This window comes from Pholcus phalangioides, unplaced genomic scaffold (assembly GCF_987345545.1).
Source record: "Pholcus phalangioides strain wild (caught in Gottingen) unplaced genomic scaffold, Ppha-v1.0 ptg000020l_1, whole genome shotgun sequence".
Lineage (NCBI taxonomy): Eukaryota > Metazoa > Arthropoda > Arachnida > Araneae > Pholcidae > Pholcus > Pholcus phalangioides.
This window is the reverse complement of record NW_028301613.1, coordinates 1,800,698-1,823,199: the sequence shown is the minus strand read 5'-3', so window position 1 is coordinate 1,823,199 and position 22,502 is coordinate 1,800,698. Positions and strand designations below refer to the sequence as shown.

Genomic DNA, 22,502 nt, shown 5'->3' with positions numbered 1-22,502 from the left:
TCATATTTATGTGACCGGTCACATAAATATGAAGCCTTTCTTTCACGTCATAATTGCAAGTCGTTGTTACATGTAATATTTACCTCATCACTAAATATGATTTTGAAGAGCATTTTATACAAATTATTTGGAGTACGAATGCCTTCAGCAATTAATCTGTTATCTTTATAAATTTTCACAATTTTTTTTTTTAAATTATCTTCATGTTCCTGGCAGCCAGTACACCTTCCGACAGTAAATTTCTTTTCAGACCAGGGACATATAATACACTGCTCAAAACAATTAGGGGAGCACATGGTTTTAACAAAATTACGCAAAGATGTATACCGATAAGTAACATAAAATGAATCATCCATAATTTAAAGCCTAGCAGGAAACGGAAGAAAAAAACTTCATATCAAAGTTCATGACGTCAAAAACCAGAAAAAGGAGATGAGGGCAGAAATCGGGATGTTGCAGAAACGTCTGTTTTACTGCCGTAACTGTGAAATTCGATTGCGCAGTATTATTTTTTTGAGACAAGGTGACTTGAGGATGTCTCAATAACGTCTCCATACCGGAATCCATGGCATGTCGTGTTATAGGCAGACTGGAATCCGGGCAAACACAACGTAGTGTCGCGGACGCTGTTGGAGTCGCCAGAAGTGTTGTTGCAAGGCTGTGGAATCGATTCCAAGAAACAGGAAATGTTAAACGTCGACCAGGGCAAGGTCGGCCACGCGCCACTACAGCAACTGATGACCGGTATATACGGTATATATGCCCGTCGAAACAGAACAGAGAATGCTACGCAGCTGCAAAGACGGTTGCTCTTGGGAACAGGACGAAGGGTGTCCAGCCAAACAGTACGTAATCGGCTTCATGAGGGAGGGCTCTATGCACGTAGGCCAATGGTGTGCATTCAATTGACCCCACGACACCGTGCGGCCCGAAGAAGATGGGCTGCTGAACATCGAGATTGGGAGCAACATGATTGGAGCCAAGTGCTGTTTACAGACGAGTCCCGATTCAGTCTGGAGTGTGACACCCTACGTGTTCTGGTATGGAGGGACAGGGGCACTCGAAATAACCCCGCATTCGTTCGTGAAAGGTCACAATACAGACGAGCTGGTTGGATGGTATGGGGTGGAATCAGCATAGGCGGACGTACGGACCTGCATATCATTCGGAATGGCACTTTGACGTCCCGAAGGTATGCAGACGAGATACTGCGACCTCATGTCATCCCTTACGCTGGAGCCATTGGAGATTCCTTTGTTTTGCAGGATGATAATGCCCGACCGCATAGAGCTCGTCTGGTGGAGAACATGAAACAATACAGCGTATGGAATGGCCAGCGTGCTCTCCTGACCTGAATCCAATCGAGCATGTTTGGGACATGCTCGGACGACGCATTGCTGCGCGACCAAGGCCGCCTGTTACTGTCCGAGACTTGCAGATTGCACTTCTTGAGGAGTGGAACAGTATTCCCCAAAGTCTGATCGATAACCTCATCGCATCCATGGCAAACAGGTGTGCAGCAGTCTTAGCTGTTCGAGGAGACCACACGCCCTATTAAAACTCATGCATCATGTCTAAACAGTACTTTTTTTTTATCGTTTACATGTAACCAAATTGTTGCCCTAAATCATCTTTTTCATCTTTTGCTCTATTTTTCATCTATTTTCAAAGAATTAAAGCTTAATTCCAAATTTTTTTACGTCTTTTTTCTGTATTGCGCATTGATACGCGTGTACTATCCATTGTATGCCAATACGTGGATGTCTCGCACGGTTTTCTTCACTTTTTTGCTTGCTCCCCTGATTGTTTTGAGCAGTGTACTTCATGGATCTCCCCAATATTCCATATACCGTTCACGAATTTCTCAATCAAAACCTTACCTTCACCAAGAACGGGTAATTCGGTGTTTTTGCCGAGCTGAATTTGACCATGATAATCACTGATAATCCTGATAATCACTGAGACAGCTTTTAATACACGTCATGTGAGCAGATGCGCCACTGTCAAGAATCTATCGGGAATTATGAGATGCATCGGTTGCGTGTAGTTACAGAGACATATCTTACACAAGGGACGGACTTTATTTCACACAACATCCTATATACATGACGAGAAACGAACTGCGCAATAACTAGAATAATCACCTGATGGCGCTTTGAGCGCGTACATTAATCCTCGCTCTGAGGAAGTGGCTTTCTTTTCCACACGTCGGCGGCGACGCCACAGACTATCCCCCCAGTGAGCGAGCGAACGCTAATGTAGGAAATACAAGATTGACATTCACATATTGATGATACAAAATTATAACAAATAATAACCAATGTGCATGTGTGTATAAATACTTGCGACAGCTGAGAATTCAATATTTTGCTAAGACGAATGAAAAATACGAATATATACGATGTTAACATGTTTGCAATGATTTGAAAAAATAAATAATGTAAATTAACACTTATGCGAGAAATGCGAAAATAATATGTACACATATGCGAAAATGTAAAGGCATAACACAAGAATATAAATGGGTGCAAAACATATGCAATCAAAAATACGAAACAAATCGTTCTGGAAAATGAACTCTTCGTCCATAACGAGTTGTTACTGTTTTTTCTGTCGTTGACACTGGACTTTTGGAGTCCTGTTTAGAACTGATCTCATTTGGTAGTTCGGTGACTGCAGGTGGTTCTCTGTCATCCATGGCGAATGCAGGTTTGACTCTGTCAATAGACACTGAGATAGATTTACCATTTACTTTGATTACAAAAACTTTGTCGGTCCTTCGCACTACAGGATATGGTCCATTGTAGGGTGCGCTTAATGCAGGTCGAACTTTGTCTACGCGTAAGAACACATGAGAACAAGATTTTAAGGAAGGATGAACATAAATCTTGAAAGTATTCTTATGAGATGGAGATACGGGTGATAAACTCCTCATGAGCGAAGACAGCATTGATGCATAGGTAGCGTCTGGTGTAGATTTGGACACCTCATCTGAAAGTAGGTCAGATGGCAATCTAATAGTGGTTCCATACACCAGTTCGGCACAGGTAGCTTGAAGATCCTCCTTGAAAGCGGATCGTAGACCCAGGAGGACTATCGGAAGCGATTCTGACCATTTGGTATTGTCGTGAGCAATGATGGCACTTTTTAGGGTGCGATGAAATCGCTCGACCAGACCATTGGCAATTGGATGATATGCAGTGGTTCGTATGCGATCTGTTCCTAGTAGTGCTGCGAGCTGCTGGAAGAGATGAGATTCAAATTGAGTTCCACGATCTGTGGTCACTGTTGAGGGACACCCAAAACGACTGATCCATGAATCAAAGAATGCTTTGCAGATGGTTTCGGCGCGTATGTCCGGTATCGGTGTTACTTCGGGCCATCTTGTAAATCTGTCTATCATGGTAAGACAGTAGATGTTCCCGTTTGATGGTGGATAAGGGCCTATAATGTCAATGTGCACATGTGAAAAACGAGCGTCGGGAAGTGCGAAGGTGCTCAGAGGTGCTTTTGTGTGCCTCTGGATTTTCGATCGCTGGCATGATTGGCAGCAGCGTACCCAAGCTGTGATGTTTTTGTTCATGTTTGGCCACACATATCGTGAGCAAATGAGGTTTTTTGTTACAGCGATTCCGGGATGCGATAGATTGTGAAGGTGGTCAAAAATCAGCTTTCGATACGAGTCTGGAACGAAAGGTCTGGGTGAGCCAGTTGAAATGTCACACCATAATTCACCATCTGTTAGATGACATGGCTTCAGTTCCAGCTGTAGAGATGTGTTGTTACCCTTCAAAATTTCTTTCAGTTCCGGGTCGCTTGATTGAAATTCCCCGAATTCTTTGAAATTAATGTCCTTAGAACCAGTTATTGCGTCGATTTCGATTCTTGACAGTGCATCTGCGACATAATTTTGAGAGCCTTGGACGTGACGGATATCGGTTGAATACTGGGATATCAAGTCCAAATGACGAAGCTGTCGCGGCGAACATTTGTTTGGATTTTGCTTGAAGGCATAAATTAGGGGCCTCTGATCTGTGTAGATAATGAACTCCCTGCCTTCGAGCATATGCTTGAATTTTTTTATAGATGAATAAATTGCAAATAGTTCTCGGTCGTATGCGGACCATTTGTTTTGACTTTTGGACAATTTCATAGAGAAGAATGCGATGGGTTCCCATTTGTCGGCTAATTGCATGAGAGCACCACCCACTGCGACATCTGAAGCATCTACCCAAACACTTAATTTAGCTCCAGGAAATGGATGTCTCAGGAGTGTGGCATTTGCCATGGCATCTTTGGCCAAAGTGAACGACTTTGTTGCTTCATCGGTCCACGCGAGTTGGTCGTTGGCACGAGCAGAACGAGGTGATTTTTTATTTTTATGACCTTCGAGAAATTTTATTAACGGATGTAACAAATCGGCAGCTTTCGGAATGAAACGTCGATAAAAATTGTACATACCGAGAAATCTTCGAAGTTGTGTCAAGGTCGTTGGCTGTGGATAATCCAAGATACACTGAACTCGATCTGTCAGAGGTTCGATGCCGCTTGTAGATAGCCGGAATCCAAGGAAGTCGATGGTTTCTTTACCGAAGTTGCACTTGGAGACGTTGACGCAGAGTCCATATTCTTGAAGTCTGTTGAAGAGAGTCTTGAGATGATGGATGTGTTCATCAGGATCTTTTGATGCAATCAGGATGTCGTCGACGAATGCGTAAACTCCAGGAAGTCCTCTGGTCACTTCATCGATGAATCGCTGGAAGGTTGCAGAAGCGTTGCACAATCCGAATTGCATCCTGGTGCTCTCAAACAATCCGAAAGGTGTGCATATTGCTGTTTTGTGGATGTCATCAGGATTTATTGGGATCTGATGATAGGCTTTTATGAGATCCACATGGCTGAAAATTTTAGTACCATGTAGTTCAGCAGTGAAATCAGCAATGCAAGGAATGGGATATTTGTCTTTTAACGTTTGTGCATTTAAAGCACGGAAATCTCCGACCGGTCGAAATTCCAAGGTACCCTTTTTTGGTACCATATGAAGTGGTGAGGCGTAATTACTCCTCGAAGGTCTCAAATGCCCCAGTTGCAGCATGTTGTGAAATTCCGATTTCGCTATTTTTAATCTGTCTGGAGCTAACCTACGAGGTTTCGCCACCACAGGCGGTCCTTTTGTGGATATATGATGGATGGTGTTGTGCTTTACTGGTGCATTTGGATTAGGAAGTTTAGTGATCTCCGGGAATTCAGAAATCAGCTTGTGATACGCCGAGTCACCGGTAATCGTTTTCACCGAATGAATGCACGTTGCGTTTGAGACGCGTCCGGGACGTTTCAATTTCGTTTTCAAGTCACGTAGGAACTTGTTGCGAAGGTCCGGGACTAAGTCGAAATAATGAAGGAAATCCGCACCCAGTATAGGAGTTGACACATTGGCGATGTAAAATGGCCAGGAAAAATTTCGTCTCAAGCCGAAATCCACGGAAAGAATACGTTGGCCGTACACCTCGATGGATGATGAATTCGCGGCTGCGAACGCTTGAACAGGCCGTTGTTTGCGCTGAGAAAGGCTTGCCGGCAAGATCGAAACATCACTGCCCGTATCAACGAGGAAAGATAGATTCGTTTTCATGTCTTTCACAAACAGGCGACGTGACGTAGATGGCAAAGAGCAAGTCGCCTCTACTCTTTGCTGAGTTTGTTTCCCGAATATTTGCAGGGAGAGACACATTTCTTGGCATCGGTGCCGAATCGTCGATGATACCAACACTCGTCGCGATTTTTCGATCTGCTACGCTGTCGCGGGTAGCGATTTCGGTACGGGCTACGACTTCGCCCTCGGGAAATCTCGTCGATTCGCACATGGAGCTTTTCGATTTCCGACAACAAACGTTCCTCGATGGAATTCGCGGAAGAGTTAGAACAGGCACTTACCGCTTGTGGTGCTACGTCCATGACGCGATCGGCGATTTCGGCCGCTTTGTCCAACGTTAGTGGTGTGACTGCAGCCAGGATAGATTGCACAGATGTTGGCAAATGCTGAAGAAACAGTTCCAACATGAGCTCGTCCGGAACGCTGTGTGATTCCGCGCGACGCCGCATGACGCGCAAAAGTTCACTTGGACGACGATCACCGAGTTGCTCCCCAGTGAGAAGTTTCCGTATCTCTTGCTGTGACGATTCACCACTGCGCTTGATTAATTCCGATTTCACGTGTCCGTAGGGATCTGTTGCAGTTGGATTCGTGATGACATCGCGGATGACGGAAGCTGCTTCCGGTGGTAGATGGGCCACTATGTAGTTGAATTTTGTGCGACTGTCCGTTACCGGTTTCGGAATCCCCAGTTCGAAAGTTGATTCGCACATCAAGAACCACAGTGTAGGATCGGCGAAATTGTACGGTGGTATCTTTACCGCTGCCACGTCCGCCATGCTTTCGCTTTTGCGTGGGCGAGAATGTTCAACAGCACGTGTTGTTTCCGTTGAGATGCGTCCGCTGTTTCTTTTTTTAGATATAATGTCTCAACTGATGATCAGACTTTCCAAGGTCACCATTATCGGGAATTATGAGATGCATCGGTTGCGTGTAGTTACAGAGACATATCTTACACAAGGGACGGACTTTATTTCACACAACATCCTATATACATGACGAGAAACGAACTGCGCAATAACTAGAATAATCACCTGATGGCGCTTTGAGCGCGTACATTAATCCTCGCTCTGAGGAAGTGGCTTTCTTTTCCACACGTCGGCGGCGACGCCACAAATCCACTCATTTTCACCTGATTGAAGAGCACTGGAGACACTTTCAGCACTGAGCAAATCATGACTGACGTCGGTAAAATTGGACGCACCATCATTTTCGGACGAACGACGATTGAAGTCGGGCTTTCGTTGTTTCCATTCGGAGGCATAGTGCCCTCTCCGTCGGCAAGAATAACAGATCACTTTCGACTTGTCGAGATGCTTTTCGGATTTTAATGCACTGCGAGCTGCTTAAATGCTCTAAAACTGTGCCATATGTCACTTGAGGGATCTCTAAATGTGCCACGGACTACTTAAGTATTCTGGAACTGTGCCACGTGCCATTCAAGTGATCTGCGAATGTGCCACTGGCCTACTTGAGTGATCTCTGAATTTGCAACGGGCCGCGTAAATGCTCTGAAATTATGGCATGGGTCATTTAAGCGATCTGTAAAATGCGCCACTTAGTTCATTTTTTTTACAATATTAGGCTTGAGGTGGTGGGCCGCATTAGGATGCGTGGTCCAGGAGTTTAGTATATATTAATATGGCTTAGAGCAGGGGTCTTGAGCTCCCTCTGACGGTAACTTTGACATAGATATGCCTGAAATCTGTGAAATTGCAATCTTTGAAACAAAAACTTTTTTCATGGTGTATACTCAAAGCGTTGATCGCGAGCACGAAATCGGACACGAGCACTGAGGATTATTGGTGCTTCGAGGGGCACCATGGTGCTCGCGAGCAAAAGGTTTAAGATGACTGACTGACTGGCAATGAATTTCTTAAAGAGAAATTTTGAGTTCTTAACTTTCGAAATTATGTGTATGTACCGAGAGGCTTGGCCCCCCTCCACATCCTGCAGCGGGGCCCCTAGACTGGGATAGTTGGCGGTTCCCCAAACCAGCTTTTTCACGGGGCCCCTCTGTGGTTAATTTATAGTGTGAAAAATCAAAAAGTGGTAAGAATCGTTCCGGCCCCTGTTAGCTCTGCCATTGTGGGGGCCATGCCGAGAGGTTTATATGTATAATATATAGATATAGATCACCAGTGCTCGCAACACACACGGTCAGGGTACCCAGGGCTGGTGTTGCACATATAACCGTCGCGGGGAATTTAAAGGGTTTCATTTCCAGGGGCCTTTAATGGATCTCATCGTTTCCTTGCTGCTTTAACATTGAAAAATTTGCAGTAGCGGAAGCCCAAGATATATATATCCAGTATGGAGGGCACCTATAAAAATCTGCGATCGGGTGGCCCTGGATTTTATTCGTCGTTGGAATGAATACAAATAAACATTTTTCGTGGCCACTCACAGTGGGAATGTCCGACAAGTCTCCAGGTCGGGAGGGGGGGGGGGGCTCCCATGGGAAAGTTGACAGGTTTCATTTCTGGGGGCGTTGGATGAATTTCAATGATTTTTGTTGTTTAACTTATATTGTAAAATTTGCAACAGTGGAAGCCTGAGATAAATCCAGTTTAGGGCCCCCTCCCCCCCACGCTAAAACTCAGCGTGTTGGTTAGGGGCCCTGGATTTTATTCGTTAAAATGAATACAAATAAAAAATTTTCGTGGTCCTCACCGAGGGGATGTCAGACAAGCTTCCAGGTCGGGGGCCTCCATGTGGAAGTTCACAGGTTTCATTTTGGGGGTCCCGAATGAACTGCATTCTAAAATTCTGCGAATTGAATCGGATCCCCGATTGGAGGCCCTGGAATTTATTTGTTGGTAAATTGAATACAAGTGAAAATTTCACGTGGTCCTCACAGGGATGATGTCCGACAAGCTTCCAGGTCGGTGGCCCCACGTGGTAGTCGACGACAGGTTTCATTTTGGGGGGGGGGGCCCTGGATGAATCGCATTGTTCCTTTTTTTGTTGTTTCACACCGTAAAATTTGCAACTGTATGTTAATATATGACGAAATAAATCCTGCCCGAGATAAATCCAGTCTGGGGCTCCGCTAAAATTCTGCGAATTGGATGCTGGGTCCTTGATTGGGGGCGGGGGGGGGGCATGGAATTTATTTGTTGGTAAAAAATGAATATACAAGTTAAAAAATTTTTCGTGGTCCATCAGGGCTCCAGTCTGGGGACCCCCCATGGGGAAGTTTTCTGAGGGTACTTCATGAATCATATTTGCTTTCTTTTCCCCTTCATTATTGTAAAATTCGTAAGATACGTTGTGAAGAGAAAAAAGGGGGGGGGGTGGCCACCAAAGGAGGGGGGAGAGAAAGATAATCCACAATCTCGGTAGGCCACTATCCTTCCTCTGTCGAACTCGGATACTTGATCAAAAGATGATCGTTTTTTTGAAAAAACCACAAGAAAAACACAATTGCCGTACTTCAAATCGTCGAAATCTCCAAGCCTTAAATAGCGCTTTGAAGTGGCGCCACAGGCGCGCGTGATGTGCGCCTGCGCGGAAATTCTAATCATTTGCATATCTCACCTCCGCTAATGCATGTTGTAAATTTCATATCATTTGCATGCTTCCTTCAGGGTGTTGCATTTACGGTGGCCAGCAGTGTAATTACTCGACCATGCTGTTTTACAACCTCTTCCCCCCCCCCCCCACAATTGAAAGTTCTTGAAAGAGATGGAATAGCCACGTGCAATCACAGCTTGCAAAATAAACCACTGTCGCTGCCCAGTCGGCCATCCGTGAACTATCCGATGCACGCAGTTGCCTTGCTTAGTATTGTACACTCACGCTGAGTTGGCCTTTGGCTACGTCATGAAACGTCAAGATGGGCGATTCCATTCGTCTTCTCCCAGTAAAAAGGGGGAAAGGAGCAGGTTGGTATTTTCCGTTGTCTTTTGCGCTGTTTTAGCGAGTTTTTCTTTCCCCTTCCACCCGTTTCCCTTCCTTGGAAAATGAACTCGCCCTTCGCGCGTCAAGGTCAAAGGCCACCGCAGTATGAGCATACACTACCGCTACTTTGCGAAGACTACGCGGTAATATATAGTTCTGGAATTTTTTCCCCTTTTTTTCAGCAATTAGCGTATATCGGCTTCGAACTCCACAGTCGCCGCCACAGTGGTGGTCGGCTGAAGTTGGTTTACTGTGGTTTCCGATCTTCGAGGTGCGAATGCGAGCCGATCTCCCGTTTATAAAGTCTCGTCACAGAGAACAACAGAGTACAAATGTAATTCGATCATAGCACATCACTCACTTCACTTCTGAAATATATGAGATGGCAGCACTGAAAAATCAAACACAACTCTACATACGCACTCAGACTGTTAGGTACACACACCGTTACACTTCCGGCACAACTCACTAGGTAGTAAATCGCTCACGAATACAAATACAGGGCCGCAACAGGCAAAATGCCCAGCGAGGTGGCTGAGAAAAAGATGCCCATAACAAATATGGATGCCAGATATTTCAAAAATACAGCAACCCAATTAGACACACAATCACAAAAAACAATATATACACATGATAGAATGCCCATAAAGAATACTTATGGTTGTCATATTCTAAGTATGGACGGAGCTTCCACCCCAATGTGTTTATCGTATTTCTTTTAAACGTGTCAATTGTGCTACAACAATTTACTACCTCCGGTGGTAAGCTATTCCATTTATTAAAAACCCTATTTAGGGTCATTCAAGTATTACGTGAGCATCGGGGGGGGGGGGGAAGGGGTTTCGGATTTGCCGACTTTTGATGACAAGAGAGGGGGGGTTTGAAGGTCAACCTTGAAGATATAAAATATTCTAAGCTGCTGACGGGGGGGGGGGGGGGGTGTCAGTGTTTTGCTGACTTTTGCTCACGAGGGGGGAGAGGGTCAAAAATGGCTGAAAATATGCTTACGTACTACTTGAATGGCCCCTTAGAGAAAAATTCCCTGCGAGACCATAACCTCGTATTGTCCCTTACCAATTGATACTGGTGTCCCCTTGTTGTAAAAGCGGTCTACTAAAAGTAAATGATGGTGATGGACCCGAGTTGGGCTCGGATTGAGAGAGAGAAAGAAAGTGATAAGAGTAAAATCCGCTGTGGTAGTCGAGTGATCATAGTGACGGACTCTCATCGTGTGGTCCCGGGTTTCGACCCCACTGTCACCACATTGGCTGAAGTTGATTTTCTGTGGTTTCCAACTTCGAGGCGCAAATACGAGCCGATCTCCTCCGTTAAAAAAGTCTCGTCAAAGAGAGCAGCAGGCCTGCCTCCCTGCAAACGGTACAAATATCCAATCGTTATATTTCAGTTTAGAAATATAGGCGGCAGCACTGAAAAATCAGACCAAACTAGATACGCACTTGGACTGTTAGGTGCGCACACACACTTACACGTCCGTCACTCGATTGTAAATTGCCCTGTGGTTCGGAAGGGGGAGGGGAGGAAGTAATTAGAATAAAGAGAGTTTCTCATTATTTTCATCGTTTTGGGCTAAAGAAGGGCCTCAGGGTCAAAATAGCCCGCGTTTACGATACCAAAAATTGATGAAACTCATCGTTTAATGACGGGCATTCGCGCCGTTGCTCTTGACTCACCAAACGTTGAAGGCCTCGGCCGTACCCCTCGTAGGTACCAACATACGTAGGTAATGGGGAGGTTTATAGAGCGGATGGAAACAGAACTGGTACTTATATAACACCCGAGGATGGAACGGGAAAGGATAAATCCGGGCCATCACCCCCTATCGCATACATCTGATTATATTGCATCATGCATATTGTTTACCGCTCCTTAAAAGTCGCTGGGGGGGGGGGGGATACTCTATAAAGCGTATGTCGCCAAGGCTTCGAAGTTTGGCGAGATTTAAGCTCGCTTGGCGAGTTGGGCACGCACACACACGCGCGCGCGCTCTTCCACTCACCATCATCGCGATATCAAGACGCATTCAACGGTCTTCTTATTACGTTTGTAAACAGATTTTGTTTCAATAAATTTCAGTACGTATATTACAGGGGGGGGCAAAAAGTCCGTAGAAACTTCAAAAATTCATAAAAACCGGAAAAATGACCGAAATGACAAACGGTTTGCAGGGTTAGCGTCACTAGGTCCAGGGAATTTTTTCAAGACAGGAAAAAAAAAACAGCCGATAGGCGGCGCTGACGTGCACGAATCAAAGAAATGTGTATCGATCCGGTCCATCCAGTCTGCCGGAACTGAAAGATGCGATCCGCCGAGAGGTGTCATGTATAACATCCGGACCTGCTGCACTCTGGTATGCCGTTGCTGAATTTGTGACTCGCCTGCAATGTGTTATCCCCTTACTGTGGTGGTCACGTGGAACAACACATACTGCTGTAATAAACGATTTGGAGGCATTCTGTTCGTTATTTGCGTATCGTTTCTGTGGCTAGTGTACGTTAGTGCCACCTATCGGCTGTTTTTTAGTCAGGAAAAAAAAAATTCCCGTGACCTAGCGATGCTAACCCTGCGAACCGTTTTTCATTCCGGTTATTTTCCCGGTTTTTCTGCACTTTTAAAGTTTCTACGGACTTTTTGCCCACCCTGTATTTTATTTTGAACATGAATAATCATCAATCCTTGAAGTCCATCAACCACCATTAGGACAGTGACAACAAATCATAGCTGTAAATGACCATCAATTCAGCCCTACATCCGTGAAACAATTGAACGCTTCGAAGGTCGAATCGTGGATTTCCACACGCCATTGAATCTAGAACAAACTGACACGTATTGACTTGACCAGTCATCCGGAGAGAGACGTGCTCGCTCAACCACCAATGCCATTTCGCACGCGGATACACACAAGATGGACGTCATACCGAATAAGTCATGGGGTGGCGATACGAGGGGGGGGGGCATTGCTCTCCCAGCGTCAAATGTGGAGCCTACTGATCTAATGTATAATCGTATATATATATGAATTGACCCCATCATCGTGTCCCCAAGACTTTTACGTTTATCTCCGCCTATGCCCTGAGCCGGACTTAGGCAGGCCGCTAAATTTTAGGGGCTGCCAGACGGGGATAAAAATACTTTGGGGCCGTTCAAGTATTACGTAAGCAAATTTTTAGCCCTTTTTGACCCCCCCCCCCCGTCAGCAAAATTTCGTCATCAGCTCTGTCCCTCTGAATCCTAACTCATATTTTCATAAAGGGTGGTTGCTGACGTAAGCATTATCCAAACCCCCCTCCCCCTTGTCATCAGAAGTCAGCAAATCGGAAACCCCCTGCCCCCCCATCGATGATGACGTAATACTTGAACGGCCCCTTTCAATAAATTCTCATTTTTCCGTTCTTAACGGGAGTATCCTGCCGCAAGGCCCTCCCGAGGCCTTGCGGCAGGATATGGGGAGAGCGGAGTGGGGGGGGACATGCGAAGACCTCTAAAATTCGGGCATCGAACCCTCTGACCTGTAGTTTTCAAGGATTACCCCCGCGCAAGGAAAAGAATGCAGTAGGATCTAGTTCAACACGGGCGCTGGACCAGACGGGGAGAGGGGGGGGGCGTGCTAAATCCCCCCCACATTTCCCCCCCCCCTTTTTAAAATTATTCAAAATTACAAGAAGGAGGCATAATGTATGCTTACCCGGCTGAAATGTGGTTGCGGCCTTTTGTAGATAATCGGTTTCCCTAGCGCCCCCGTCAGCTCTTCCCCTTCCTTTTAGGGAATTGTGGGGGAAGGCCACACACACTTTTTAGCTGAGCAGCGGGCGCTGCTGCCCAAGTTTACTGTCGAATAGTATTTTTTCATGACTATAAAATACAATAGTAGTCCTTTCTAGCCGCTGTGGTGGTCGAGTGGTCATAGTGACGGACTCGCATCGCGGATGCAAGCCGATCTCCCCGTTAAAAAGTCTTGCCACAGAGAGCAACAGTCCTACAAACAGTACAAATATTCAGTCCCTACACATCACTCACTTCACTTCTGAGATATAGATGGCAGCACTGAAAAATCAAACACAATACTACATATGCACTCAGACAGTTAGGTACACACACACAGTTACACCTCCGGCACAACTCGCTAGGTAGTAAATTGCCCATAAATGGCGATAGACCTGAGTTGTGCTCGGTTTGAAAAAAAAAAAGTAGTTCTTTCTCTGGGTACCAATTCGAACCTGGCGCGAATTAGAGCACATGGAGAGACTGGGGCACAGGGGGCCTTAACTAAGATTTTTGCCGCCGCGAATTGCCATTTCCTCTAGTTCCGGCCCTGGACTTGGGGGGGGGGGGCACGGAGATTCACAAGTCCTGTTCCAGAGGGCCGCGAAACTGAGCCCGTCCCTGGTCATAACCGCCCCCCTCCCTTCCTCGATTCGACATTATGGCCACCTGACACGCAAAACTGTCGTTCCGAATAACAGTGTATATTTATTTTTACGTCAAGTCTCGGGTAAACACATCCATCATGCCACAATCTTGAGTGAATGAACCTTCCTTCCACCACGTCGCGGGGGTACACCATGATTCAAGAGAGCTTTCCAATCAAACCTCCCCCCCCCCCCTGCCCTGCCCCCCACACATCAGGGAAATTCCAATAAATCGAATCCACATCCAAGTTACCTACCATTCGCTAAAAACAATAATGATCGTGTTTATAACGTAAAAAGAAACCCCCCCCCCCCCACGCATAACATCTTACAACGAGGGCGTAGCTGATTGGACGATATATATTCGAGTGTATATACCCTTTCCTTAAGAATCATAATCTCGTGTTTTTGCGACACAACCGATCGATCACAACCTTAGAGAGAAGAAGAAAACAGCCGATATATCGGTCACTCACACACACACACACTCACATGGTAGCTCACTTCAGCCATTTTCTTTGTTTGTTTCCAAATGGCGCACACACGCGCGAATCGTCAGCGTTCATTGATGACATCCGAAGGTCGAGGTATTTGATGACGGCTCCTTTTAGATGACAGATTGACGTGAGATACGCATACATAGGCTGACCATATTTCCCCAAGAGAAATACGGGACATTGGGATTCAAAACACGGGACATCGCCAATTATTGCCAAAAATGACGCCAAAACCGAACAAAGTCGCCAAATATTGTTGGAATAATGGAGAAATCACAATGACGGGAAATGCAGCATTACTGCTAATTGCAGTGGATTAAAATGAATTCCACGAAAAAAAAAAATTTCACTAAGACAAATGTGGGAGACTCATATACTTACTCATTTATAGTTGTAGTTATCATAATATAATTTATAACTTGAAAATAATTTCAATCTTTGACTTCAATAAAGAATAAAAATTCAAGTAGGCTTCGTGCAAAATACGGGAAAAATCGGGACTGTCCCGGGAAATACGGGACGTATGGCCACCCTACGCATACACCTTTCCCATGAATCCCTCCGACGTGGATGTTTCTTCACGTCTAACTTAACGTCAACAAAGCAAATAGATAATGTAAATAGATTGTAAACTATCACCAAGTTTGTGTGATAACATTTTATCCAGTAGGCTTCCTTTTACGGCCATTTCAAAGTGGAACTTTAATTATAAAAACCCTGTATTTGTGTCTGAAGTAACATAAACTGGACGAAAACAGACGCTGCAGTGCATTTCCACTTTGAAATGGCCGTAAAAAAGGAAACCTACCGGATAAAATGTTATCCACAAACTTGGTGATAGTTTACACATAGGGTGACCATATTTCCTCGAGAGAAATACGGGAAATTGGGATTCCAAATACGGGAAAATACGGGAAATTGCCAATTATCACCAAAAATGACACCAAAACCGAACAAAGTTGCCAAATATTGTTGAAATAACGGAAAAATCGCAATGGCGGAAAATGCAGCATTACTGCTAATTACAGTGGATTAAAATGAATTACACGGGAAAAAAACGTTCACTAAGACCAATGTTGGAGATTAATATTCTCATTTATAGTTGTGATTATCATAATATAATTTATAAGTTGAAAAATAATTTCAATCTTTGACTTCAATAAAGAATAAAAATTCAAGTAGGCTTCGTGCAAAATACGGGAAAAATCGGGACACTTTCACCAAAAAGTCGGGACAGCCAAAAAAACAGAAAATACCTGAACTGTCCCGGGAAATACGGGACGTATGGTCACCCTATTTACGCACACAGGTGCTCGTGGGATATTCAACTTAATGTTGTTATAATCAATTTCTGTTAATTTCAATGCCATTTGAAGGCTAAGAACTAAATTTCTCTATAAGAAATTCATTGCGACCCCACCCTTTAAGCCAAATATGGCCCTAAACCCTTGACTCGCGGGACCAAATGGGGCCCTGGGGGTTATCTAATGCGGCTTGCCCCACTCAACCCTAATTTTGTAAAAATGAACTAAGCGGCACATTTACAAATCGCTTAAATGGCCCGTGGCACAATTCCAGAGCATTCAAGTGGCCCGTGGCGCATTTTCAGATCACTGAAGTAGGCCCCAACGATCACTTTCACATTCAAAGATCACTTTAGTGACCCGCGACATAGTTCCAGAACACTTAAACGATCCGTGGCACATTTAGAGAGATCCCTTGAGTGATATGTGGCACCGTTTTAGAGCACTTAAGCGGCCCCCACTGCGGTTCTTACATCACTCAAGTTACAAGCGTAACATTCCCAGATTACTTAAGTGATCCGCGGCATGCAGATCACCTGAAGGATCTGTGAGACATTTGGAGATCACTAAAGTGGTCCTGTATAGGGGGGGAGATACATTTTTAGGACGTATAGGACATATTCCGTATCAATAGGGATAATGTTACTTGAGGCGCCTACAAACTATCGAAGGGTTTTTCTCGTTTTTGGCGCACCGATTAGGATGCCATTAAGAATATTTCATGAAGGGTGGTTGATGACGTAAGCATCATCCAAACCCCCACCCCCATCGATGCTGACGTAACACTCGAATGACCCCCAAAGCACGGTCTTGCACGGATGCGGACATTGTCGACTGGTGATAATGAGAGCTGTGACGAGGAGGCTACATTTTATAGCTGAAAAAAAAAATCAAAATGGCGCGTAAAGCGCATTTACATAATTCCAATTCCTCCAGCCGTAAGCCGTGTAGCCATTGGGATTTCGCTTAACCCCCCCCCCCCCCCACCACCAACAGTTTCGTTTGATAAACGATGAAAAAACGTTTTAAACCGATGTCTTTGTGTCTTATTCCGACTAACAATATTCAATACAGCGCCATTCCCCGCTGGTGGTGAGTTGTTGAACTTTTTTTTTTGCGGAAAATTGCAACCCATGACCACCTGTACTCTGTTACCAAGTTTGATAATATTTTATATATATACTGTAGTTCCCCTTTTTATTATAATTTCAAAGTGGGACTTCAATTATAAAGACCCTGTACAAAGGCCACAACAGGCAAAACGCCCAACAAGGTGGCTGAGATGCCTACATAAAAAATATGGCTGGCGGTAATACCTGAAATACAGCAACCAAAACTGACATCAATTATTGGGGGGGTCATTCAAGTATTACGTCAGCAACGATGGGGGTTGGTGTCCGATTTGCTGACATTTGATTACAAGGGGAAGGGGTTTGGATGATGCTTACGTCATCAACCACCCTTTATGAAATATTCTTAACGCCATCTTATTCGGTGCGCCAAAAACGAGAAAAAAAAACCTTTCGCTAGTTTGTGGGCACCTGAACTAACATTCTACCTATTGATAAGTCCCCTACAGATCCCCCCACTTTAGTGATCTCCAAATGTTTGAAGGATCCTTCAAGTTCTGTGGAAATGTGTCCGGGCCGCTTAAGTGTTCTAAAACCGTGCCACATGTCAGTCGAGGGATCTCTAAATGTGCCACGGATCGCTTAAGTGTTCTGGAACTGTGTCGCGGGTAACTTAAGCGATCTGCGAATGTGCCACGGGCCTACTTCAGTGATCTGAAAATGCGCCACGGGCCGCTTAAATGTTCAGGAATTGTGCCACGGGTCATTCAAGCGATGGCAAAATTGGCTAAAAAATTTGCTGACGTAATACTTCAACGGCCCCTAGTTACTTGTTATCATAACTTTTCTCTCCAACCCCTCCCGATTTTTGATTTCAAATATCTTAGCGAACATCGCGCTTAGGTATGTGGAATCTTTTTTCTGTGGTTCTCAGGAGATACAGGGCACCGCCGTTCTAATTAGAAGACGGGGGGACCGTATAAAATTAATATTTCTTTTATTTTGTTACAACACTGTATTTTCACTCTGAAAACTGGTACAGGGGGATTTTTGAACGCCTTCTGGGCACTTTATCCTTTGAAATTGGAACCATACCTCTACGACGGACGGTTGATGATATAAAGGCCACATTACCGCTCACCCTGTATAATACGCAACCGATAAAAAAAAGTACAGGTTTAAGGTTAGGACAAGGTTACCATATTTATCGCTGATTCGTCAAACAGTGATCATCCGAATTTCTTGCAAGCGAAGCGGGCTAGTTGTTGAGAGTTTGGCGCCTAACGCCAAACACCCAACTAATAAGAATAATAATAATTTTCCCCAATGCAGTGGGTTGCCGCTAATTGAAAATGAACTGAAATATATTCAACTCCGTTAAGCAGCCAAGTTCAGCTATTTTCTTTCACGATTGGCGCTTTCCCCCCCCCCTCCCTCTTCGTGTAGTAGAGTGTTGTTAACCTTGTTATTACATGTTACCTTCGCCCTACTATATCGGCAAATACATCACCAGATTTTTAAAGCGTTAGCCAAACGAAAATCAATTGAAAAAAAATAATTGTTTCCCCAAAATAAGCATTTTTTCTTGCCAAAATGTGGAAATTTTCTTCTTTTCCTTCACTGTTAAGAAGGGTGACCATACGTCCCGTATTTCCCAGGACAGTCCCGGTATTTTGTTTTTTTGGCCGTCCCGACTTTTTAGCAAAAGTGTTCCGGTTTCACCATATTTTACACGAAGCCTACTTGAATATTTACTCTTTATTGAAATCAAAGATTGAAATTATTTTTCAACTCATAAATTATGTTATAATAATTACCACTATGAATGAGAATATAAATCTCCCACATTTGTCTTGGTGAACTTTTTTTTTCGTTCAGTTCATTTTAATCCACTGCAATTTGCAGTAATGCTTCATTTGCCGCCATTGGGACTTTTCCGTAACTTCAGCAATATTTGGCAACTTTGTTCGGTTTTGGCGTCATTTTTGGCGATAATTGGCGATGTCCCGTATTTTCCCGTATTTGGAATCATGTCCCGTATTTCTCTCGAGGAAATATGGTCAGCCTACCGTTAAGTGAAATATTTTTGAGGGAAAGTATAAGGGGGTGAAAAAAAAAACAGGTTTGTGTGCACATCTTCAGTTTTCTTGATTACGCCTACGGTTGTGCGTAGCACATCGCTATCAGCTTAAATACGCCAAGTTGCCAAGTTGTACGTTTGGTGCACGTTCGGTGAATTTGGCAGGACTCGGAAGTTGACGTCATCAGTTTTTAATTCGTTATTAATCACTCCGTGATTTTATTGGTCAAATCAAAAAACTGAAAACACTTTCCACAAGGAATCACGCGTGTAATTATTGGGCGGTCGATATAGTTACCACTCTGTATATACAGTCAAACCTCGTTAATGAGTCACTCTTGGGAGAGGAAAAATATGACTTGATAAGCGGAGTGACTCGTTAAACGGAGTAAGCCATAGCTGTGCCAATTCCTGCCTGAGGATAATCGAGACAAAAAAAGTGATCCGGTAAGCGGAGTGACGTGATAACCGGGTGACGCACTAACGAGGTTTGACTGTACATATAAAAATTTATTTTCTTTGTGTGTGTGTGTGTGTGTGTCCACTTGACAAATGTACAATTTTAGACCGATCGTCGCCAAATTTTGCATATACACCAAAATGTGACCCTTATTGAACGATAGGCTGTTTTAAAAGTTCGACAGAGCTCGAAAAAAAAACCGTCGGGAAACAATGGTTCTTGTGCCAGTGTTTACTCTTACGTCTGAAACCATTGTTTACTCTTGGCAAATAGTTTACTCTTTCACTATGGTTTGTCACTTCTTCGATGCTCCCGGTGTCTGGTGAAAACCCGGCATCGCTAGTCCAAAATAAATAGTAACTTTATATACACTCATTGCCATAAAAATTTGCGCACCCAGAAGAAGTCGTCAAAATGAAACGAAATTTTACACATGTAAGTACTACGTTGATGTAAGTAAGTGATTAGAAAATCCAAGAAAAAGGATAATTTATTGCAGAAAAAAGTACAGATGAACAGAAGTTTTAGTACTCTGTTGGACCCCTCTCTAGCGCGAATGCACGATGCGATACGAGCGGGCACTGAGGCATACAAGTTCCGTATGATGTCCTGAGACATCTCGTTCCACAGTTGCTGTAAATGCGCCTCTAGTTCGACCAACCTCGTAGGGTGTCCAACTTGCCGTCCCAAATGATCCCAGATATGCTCGATTGGTGACAAATCTGGGGATAGACCAGGCCAGGGAAGGGTGGTAATGTCGCGAGGCAGTCTTGTGACATCCTTGCTGTATGTGGCCTAGCATTGTCTTGTTGAAAAATGGCTCCTGGGAGCCCTGCCATGAGTGGCAACACATGTGGCTGAAGGATGTTATGGACGTACCGCTGGGCTGCCATTGGGCCATGGATCAATATTAGGGGTGACCGTGTATCGTAAGCAATGGCACCCCATACCATGACACCAGCTGTGGGAGCGGTGTGTCGCTGTAAAGCGAAGGCAGGAATGAAGCGTTCACCACGGGGCCTCCACACACGAACACGATTGTCATCACTGCTCAAGTTGAATCTCGATTCGTCGCTGAAGACGACCTGGTTCCATTCCGTTGCAGTCCAATCCCGTCGTGCTTGACACCACTCCAAACGGAGGCGTTGGTGGGTGGGTGTCATTGGCAGCTCACGTAATGGGCGCCGCGATACCAGATGTCCTTCAGCCAGGCGCCTTGCGATGGTTCGGGAAGACACAGGGGCCCGTAGTGAAGCTGCTGCCTGTGTCTGGATAGCGGCCAATGAGGCAGTTGGCTCTACGCGTGCGTTTCGTATGATGTGACGGTCTTCTCGACGACTGGTCTGTCGAGAGCGTCCTGAACCTGGTCGCCGTGTAAATGACGTCTCTTCTGTCCACTGGTCCCAACACCTCCTCACAGTAAAATCAGAACGGCCTAGTTGACGAGCTGACCACCCAGCTTCCATCATCCCGATGATTCTTCCCCTATCGAACTCTGACAACTGCTCATATGGTCTTCGATGGCGGCGTAACGGCATGTCTACCTCAGCATTTCCTTTGCAAACGATTAAATACACTCCAGCAAGCTCAGCTTACCTGTTTTATACTCCAAGGAGAACGAAGTTCAACGCCCTCTAGTGGCATTACGCAATGCGCAATCACGCTGCATTTCTAATCATTTGCATATCTGCCCGACATGTATTTTCAGGCCAACTTTCGTTTCGATCCCACAATTATTTCTTGGTGCGCAAATTTTTATGGCAATGAGTGTATATGAGTGCGGTAAAACTGCTCTTTTAAGGACACCGGTGGAACGAAAAAAAAAAAATTCGTCCGTAAAAGGGGGGGGGGGTGACCGTTAATCAGGGGGTTTGGAATACATATTTCCATTAAATAATTCCCCCCCCCCCCTTGTTTCATTATTACTTGGCCGTAAAAGAGGGGGTGACCGCATAAGAATCGATGGGTTTTACTGTTATCAATAGGAAAGTTTTTTTTTCGTCAAAAGGTCTCTGGGTTCCGGGATTTTTGGTGGTTCCGTGACGCTTGATTCCACGGAACCCCTGGAATAGCTCCCGTTGAACCCTAGGGTTCCGCGGAGCACTAGTTGGAAATGTATGGGCTAGGGCAGGAGTGCATGGCGGGCCCGTATACATAAAAATGACAACATAACCTGCATTTACGGATAGAACCCTCTTGACAATTTGCCCGCTCGGCAGAGCTTGTGTACCCCTGGATTAGAGAGTGGCTTCACCATGAAAGGGCTCCAGGTTGGTTTACGGAAAAATTCACCGCTAGGATAATTCACCGACAACAGTTCGCATGCGTCGATGAGCCAGTAAATGAGCTAGGAACGACCAAGTGAACGAATCAGTAAATGATACATTAGTTAGTGAGTGAGCGAGTGAACTAGAGATAGAGTAAGTGACAAAGTGACAGAATGAGTGACCTAGTGATTGATTACTTAACAGAGAGAGCGACCTAGTTAATAAGTGAACGACCTCGTGATTGAGTGCGTGTGACAGAGTGAGGGACCTATTCAGGGAGTAACAGTGACTGACCTAGTTGGTGTGCAAGTGGGTGAGTGATATAATGGGCAACCTAGTGGGTGAGTGACATAATGGGCAACCTAGTGGGTGAGTGACATAATGGGCAACCTAGTGGGTGAGTGATATAATGGGCAACCTATATAGTGAGTGAGAGTGATATAATGAGCAACCCGAGTGAATGAGCAAGAGCTAGCAAGCTGTAGTGACAGACCGGTTTCGCTCATTCATTCATTCACTCACTCGATCATTTATTCACTCACTCGATCATTTATTCACTCACTCGTTCACTTGCTCACTCGATCATTCACTCACTCGATCATTCACTCACTCGTTCATTCGCGCACTTGATCATTCACTCACTCGTTCACTTGATCATTCATTCATTCACTCACTCGTTCACTTGCTCACTCGATCATTCGCTCACTTGATCATTCATTCACTCACTCGTTCACTTGATCATTCCCTCACTCGTTCACTTGCTCACTCGATCATTCGCTCACTTGATCATTCATTCACTCGTTCACTCGATCATTTACTCACTCATGTCACAAACTGATGT

At 44.8% G+C, this 22,502-nt stretch overlaps 2 protein-coding genes across 3 annotated transcripts in view; both read right to left on the bottom strand.

Annotated features, from left to right (window-relative positions):
- The window catches only part of LOC149070737 (uncharacterized), a 107,421-nt gene that overhangs the window by 35,116 nt on the left and 49,803 nt on the right, over window positions 1-22,502 (bottom strand). The gene's annotated exons all lie outside the window — the stretch shown is intronic.
- Window positions 5,586-6,743, bottom strand: LOC149070738 (uncharacterized). The gene has a single exon (XM_089248658.1). The coding sequence runs from the start codon at window positions 6,430-6,432 to the stop codon at window positions 5,683-5,685; it is 750 nt and encodes a 249-aa protein (XP_089104784.1). The 5' UTR covers window positions 6,433-6,743; the 3' UTR covers window positions 5,586-5,682.